This window comes from Haliotis rufescens, unplaced genomic scaffold (assembly GCF_023055435.1).
Source record: "Haliotis rufescens isolate VD_foot unplaced genomic scaffold, xgHalRufe1.0.p SCAF_6, whole genome shotgun sequence".
Taxonomy (NCBI): domain Eukaryota; kingdom Metazoa; phylum Mollusca; class Gastropoda; order Lepetellida; family Haliotidae; genus Haliotis; species Haliotis rufescens.
The window spans coordinates 7,724,148-7,730,648 of NW_025964334.1; the positions used below are offsets into that span (position 1 = coordinate 7,724,148).

General features: G+C 38.2%; 1 protein-coding gene across 2 annotated transcripts in view; it reads right to left on the minus strand.

The window, feature by feature from the left end:
* The window catches only part of LOC124143974 (DNA damage-binding protein 1-like), a 31,162-nt gene extending 24,664 nt beyond the window's left edge, over positions 1–6,498 (minus strand). Inside the window, exons 1-7 of one of the 2 annotated variants that reach the window (XM_046513169.2) lie at positions 6,342–6,498; positions 5,505–5,653; positions 4,731–4,847; positions 3,199–3,344; positions 2,578–2,653; positions 723–837; positions 318–409 (exon numbers count right to left, since the gene is read on the minus strand). In XM_046513169.2, coding sequence (XP_046369125.2) covers positions 318–409; positions 723–837; positions 2,578–2,653; positions 3,199–3,344; positions 4,731–4,847; positions 5,505–5,653; positions 6,342–6,492 — 846 coding nt within the window. In that variant the 5' untranslated portion in view covers positions 6,493–6,498. Of the gene's footprint in view, positions 1–317; positions 416–722; positions 838–2,577; positions 2,654–3,198; positions 3,345–4,730; positions 4,848–5,504; positions 5,654–6,341 lie in introns of both variants that reach the window. The other variant, XM_046513168.2, reaches the window with a different exon arrangement.
* Between the last annotated feature and the right edge of the window lie 3 nt (positions 6,499–6,501).

The window sequence follows — 6,501 nt, forward strand, 5'->3', positions numbered from 1 at the left end:
TCCATTGTGAGCTGTCATCTACTGTCCTTCAAATATTTTTTAGACAGACTTAAATGAATTTATATGAACATGAAGCAATGACGCTGAGAAAGTCAAATCGACAAAGATACTGCAATATATATCAACTGAAAGTGAATTAATGCCCATTTTACATTATGCTGCATATTGCTTCATGCACAAGTAAATGGGAGCTATACCGCAACATTCATTAAACATTCATGGGGACGTCACTACATTGTAACTTTGTTGTCATAGGAGCGTATGGCATTTCTAAACACCCTCAGTATTGAGTCCAGTATTATCAAATGCCAACAGACCTTGATGGCCGGGGGCGCCACAGGTATGTAGTTGTCGCCCTTGTGGTAGGTGATGGACTCCTGGCCTACTATCAGAGCTCCTCCAAAGGGTTCTGGAACTAAAGAAACAATGTTTTACATATGGGTAACGATGATAGAACCTACACCGAAACGTCGCTCTCAATTGTAATAAAGAAGTTGTTCATCCATAAATCTTATCCTTACTTAGTACTCCAACTTCTAAATGCCTATCAAAGAAGTAGGCCAGTTAGTTTGGTGAAGGGCCAGTTACTTTTAAAAGGAGCAAGCCCTGCTTTCTACATACAAATTTGTTGTTAAATCTACCCCTGACACAACACTGTCACGGGCCTGGAATGATTATCCCAGCCAGGACTGACGCACAGAGTGGCCGATAGCTGTCCTCACCTGCGATGACCATGCAGGCCTCGGTTTCCACATTGTCCTGCTTCCACGGGCCCTTCTGGAACTCTTTGTCACGGAGGGATATCTCATAGGTCTTCACATGGCGGCCATGTTGGTCCTGAAACATCACAGACATCAACATAGGAATCCTTGCAATCAGTGTCAAAACTGTTGGCATCTGGTAGCCTGAGCATGTCTTTTCCATAATTTACTTAGATTAAGTGTTAATACGAGAGCATTTAATTGCAGGATCATGCCAATAGCTACAAGATTGTAAGTAATAATCACTCGCACACTTAAGTCGCAGGATGAACTTTTACTAAACTAGGTTTATGGAGTGGCCGAAGTCACAGAATGTCATTGTAGCAGAAAGTGATTGAACCTTACGGAATAACTGACTTCACTGCAAATAGCTACAAGATTGTTGATGCAGCTTTAAGCAATAATCACTCGCACACTTAAGTCACAGGATGAACTTTTACTAAACTAGGTTTATGGAGTGGCCGAAGTCGCAGAATGTCATTGTAGCAGAAAGTGATAGAACCTTACAGAATAACTGACTTCCCTGCCAATTAGGGCTGCAACGATACACTTAGGTCACGATACGATACGTATCTCGATACTTACATCATGATTCGATACGCTACAATACACAGAGACAAGAGAAGACAAGAGATAAATGAATTAAGCTCAGCTTATTAAAATGAAAAATTAAATGAAAATGAATGAATGTTCATGAGTCATAAAATATATACTGTAATGAGTATTTTAACTTAAAGAATCATCTGCCATTTCCATGTAATGGCTAGCAAACACAAAAGTAACAGTCCTACATGGACTAGATAAGTACCAGTAACTAGCCATTTTCACAGTCCCCGGTGGTTTCTCTAGCAAAGGAAAAGCGTCTGCTTTTTCTGACATGTATGAGTTAGAGACCGCTCAGCCAATCAGAAAGCTTGAACTGCTACCGATATACAAAGCTAGCATAGCTGCTGTATTTCGAAGACGTACATGTGTGTTTCGAAAATTATATTGTCCCCATGTTTTTATGACTCGTTCGAATTTGAAATTTATTTAAAACACATTCAAAATGTATCTGTTATAAAGTTTATTCAAAACAACGTATCGTGAAAAATCTAGATACAGCACCTCACAAATCGCGCACCGTATCGTGTGGAACGAATCGCGATGCATCGGTGTCCCGGGATATCGTTTCAGCCCTACTGCCAATAGCTACAAGATTGTTGATGCAGCTTTAAGTATTAATCACTCGCACATTTAAGTCGCAGGATGAACTTTTACTAAACTAGGGTTATGGAATAGTGGCCCAAGTCGGAGAATGTCATTGTAGCAGAAAGTGACAGATCCATATGCAATAACTGACTTCTGACAGCAGTGAGTGAGTGAGTGAGTTGGGTTTAACGCCGCTTTTAACAGTATTCCAGTCATATCGCGGCGTGTCAGCTTAATGTGGGAGGAAAGCCCGAAGTGATGCAGGTCTCAGACGTTTACCACTTCGGTGAAACCCACGAGCACGGGTATGATGCTGACAAACCTAGAAACATAATCGGGGCGAACCGGGATTCGAACCCACAATCATAGGTTTCTGGCGTGCCCAAGGGACGCAACTCTGCACAGGGAATCGCAGCGCCTTAGACGACTGGGCCACCCGTGCCCCCTCTGACAGCAGAGTCAGCAACAAAGATTATGTGTATTGTTTGGAACTTGTATTAGAAATCTTGTTGGTGTCAATGTCAGGTTGTTGTGGGAGGAGGGCACAAATTGACGCAGGCCTTAGACGTTTACGACTTTGGTGAAAGCCACATGCATGGGTACGGACAGATGATGTTCAGCTCACCTGATGGACCAGGATGACAGTGGGTGTGGAACATCCGTGGAGAAACTGCATGTCGATCACTGTCAGCTCCTCCAATCTGATTGGATAATGGACACATAAATTACCAACTGAATCACTCACTGACTTGAAAATAAGAACTCGTAACATGATCAGTGATTGGTTATACATTTGTTTGTTTGTTGTTTAACGCCGCACTAGGGAGCATTCCAGCTATATGACGGCGGTCTGTAAATAATCGAGTCTGGACCAGGAAATCCAGTGATCGACATCATGAGCATCGAACCACGCAGTTGGGATAAGAGGACATGCATCAACCAAGTCTACAAGTCTGACCTCCCGATCCAGTTAGTCACCTCTTACGCCAAGCATAGTTGCCTTTTACGGCAAGCATGGGTTGCTGAAGACTTATTCTACCCCGGATCTTCACGGGTTGACTGGTTATCCAACAATCAGTAAGATCCTCAGAAACAATGACGAAAATGAAGCATCATGAACTTAGAAAAGAATACTGCATTCAAAAAGTATCTGTGAGTGAACAGATATAACATGTTTACAATAATATCAGATGACATCTATCAAAACAATTATTTCAACGCAATTAAAATTAGTCATTGTCAATACCTGATATTAAAAGCTTTAAGTTCTCGGTTGTCCCGGTCAAGGGGAATAACCTTGAAGAGACCATCATACAATCGGAGTCCAATGACACGACACTGTGGATCGATTATGCCAATGATACCAGTCTCAGATGGACGACCAATACGATCCTGAAACACACATAAAATAAAACATTTGTGAATACCCGTCATAGAAGAAAACAACCCACACCATAAACTGTTTAATGACATGCAGGCCACAGCTATTCAGATGGTGGTACATAAACATGATAAAAGAAACTTAGAGTAATTATCATCTATACAAATTTTTAGCATAATCACGATTTGATATTCATAATTGAGTGAGTTGGGTTTAACGCCGCTTTTAACAGTATTCCAGTTATATTGCCGCGTGTCAGCTTGATGTGGGAGGAAAGCCCGAAGAGATGCAATCACCTCTGCCAAAATCCAGTGCAATGTGACAATTAGTTACATCTTACAGTCCATTCAAGATATTCATTTTTGATGAGTCTACACACTTAGATACACTTGTCATGGAATGGTTAACTAGCGCTGAGAAAAGATGCTAAACGTGAAAAAGCTATTTTTCCATTTGCGTATTTATCCTTTGTTTACATTGGTCATATGGCTGCACATCACTGTTACAGTTGTAGGAGCATATCTATATAATTATCTATAAACAAATATGTAAAGCACACTGAATGAATTGGGATGTGTTCGGGTGTATTGCTTTTTAAGCTGGAAACTTTGTTTTAGGAAGTTTCCACACCAAGATCGAAACAGAAGACAGAACTGCATAGTGTGAGATAGGATAAGTTTACAAATATTTATTTGATTTCAATTTTGACATTCTAAATCTCATATTAATCATGATTAAATCAGAACCAATTTTAGTGCTACAATACAGCCTCTTCAAGCCCTTTGATTTCTGAGGAGGTAATAATTTCTAGAATTGAAAAAAAAAGAAATTAATTAAAAAAAACACCAAACAACTGAACATTTTAATTCCAAACAAAAAAACAAACAAATGAAAGTCCTCAGATTATTAACCAACAGATGTGCGTACTGTTTAAGGTCTCATGGTTCTGTGGTTTCTGAGAAGAAGATTCTAAAAGATTGTCAAAGTTTGCCTTCCAAGTACATGTAACTTTAAAAATTCCTTTTTTGACATAAACAGATTGGAATGGTATCGTGTTGCTACACATACTACATCATCAATGTTTCAGATTCCTACACCATTGATACTTTATTAGAAGAAGGTAAAGACCTTAAAAAAATATTCAGTCAAACAAAAATACAATTTTGTTTATTTAATACCATAAAAATCTCAGTTCCACAATGATACAGGATTCTCCTATTACAATTAAAATCTAAAGCATCCAAATTGCCTGGCTCTCTCCTTTACCAGTTTCGGAGAAGAAATTAACAGATGGACAACACATCATACAAAGATCACTTCGACCTTGGGTCCTCAGACTTAATAAATTATCCAAGACATTCACAGCAAAAAGAAACATGATCACTATTCCTTCCCACCTGAACGTTCCCATGTGCACGAGTGATAATCTCCAGTGTGTCTCCTTCCTGTTGACATTCCAGGATCATGGCGTGATAGCGAGCCGTCAACACAAACAGCAGATCCTTTGTCTCTCCCTGTACATCAGATTACATACATCAAACATGAGTAAACTCAACCAATTAGCTTTGAACATTAGTTTGTTATTATAATTAGACAAGCCACAAGGAGATATCAGGGTTTGAAATCAACACAAGTCCACTTGTCTGAGACTTGTAAAATTCAGGAAGGACGGGTGATATTATCATGATTTCCCTGCTGGCAACCACTTTTGCCATTAGGTAAATAGCAACACTGTAGCAAATGATTTCTGGACTAGTGAATTTAGTTTTGTACAAAGTTGAATCGCTGAACATTCTGAATGCAACATTACATTTCAAATGTTATTTGTTTTCACAAATTTGGTTCTACCAAGCCTTTTTACTGCATTAAGAACTTCTAAATTGCCACAACAATCCTTATTATTATCCTTCCTTATTACCTTATAAATATTGCATGTCAAATACATAAAATCAGAGCTAAATCAACACTAAAAAAAGTTCTCTGCATTTTCTTAAGGCCAATTTATTTCACATTTGTTTTTTCAATCTTCCATCAAAACAGATAAGATGTTATTCGGAAGTCATCAGAACTTCACTTTTCAATGTTACTTCACACCTTTTATTTGCAATAATCACTTCAAAAATCCAAATGATTACAAAACAATAATAATGGTAAAATAGATTCATACATACTGGAGGTCTGAATAACTCCATCACAGCTATCTTTCCATATATACCAACTTCCTTGACCGGGCGGAGGCCTTCTGGTGTGACCACATACAGCTCCATGCGAGTGTTTTTGGCAATAATAAGATTCAAATCATCAGGAGAGGTGAAGTTGCCTACAAACAGAGCATTGAATTTTACAAAAATATTAATAAATACAGTCCATATCCTTTAGTACAGGATCAACAATAGTTTTGAAACTGATAATCTATGCAATGAGGATTTCTCCTACGTAAGAGTGATAAGTGAACCATGGAAGACACTGGGGATGCGTGTTCATTCACATCTCTATATAAAGTTGAATGTAATTTACATTCTAACATGTCTCAAGTGTAAGAGCTATCAGAATCAGAATAATAAGTTATCATTATAATTGGTGTCAAGAGTACAATGATTCTATTTTCTAGAAATAGCAACAGACTATCATCATAATGTCAGTGTGCATTTGTGATACAATTACTAATGTAGAAATTTGAGTGGTAGACATTTATGCATGGGGTTTTGTATTGTAGCTAACATATCCAAAACTCAGAAGCCTCACTGATGCTCAAAACAAATAATTTCATTACAAAGTCAGCCTCATTATTTTCCTGCATGGTGTGATTTGACTTGTTCATCGTGTTCACTAACAACTCTGTTAATAATAACAACAATAGATCGTATATAAATATGTTAGATACAGAAACAAAAATATCCCTTTTTCATGCAGTAGGCCCTAATATGTTCTCAATATAAGGAAGTAGATCAAAGAGCATTGTTATTCAATAAAATAAAACAATAACTGATTATGATCAAATATATAACCTGTAACACAAGCATTGACGGAAGTTGGCTTATGAGCTGTCACTACGTAATTGTACGCCATGTTGCTGGTAGATAATGATTCTAACACAGTACGCCTAATGTTTTCCATCACCACTCCAAATGGCTGGAGACGGAATTGAGATCTGCGCATGCGTTGTGG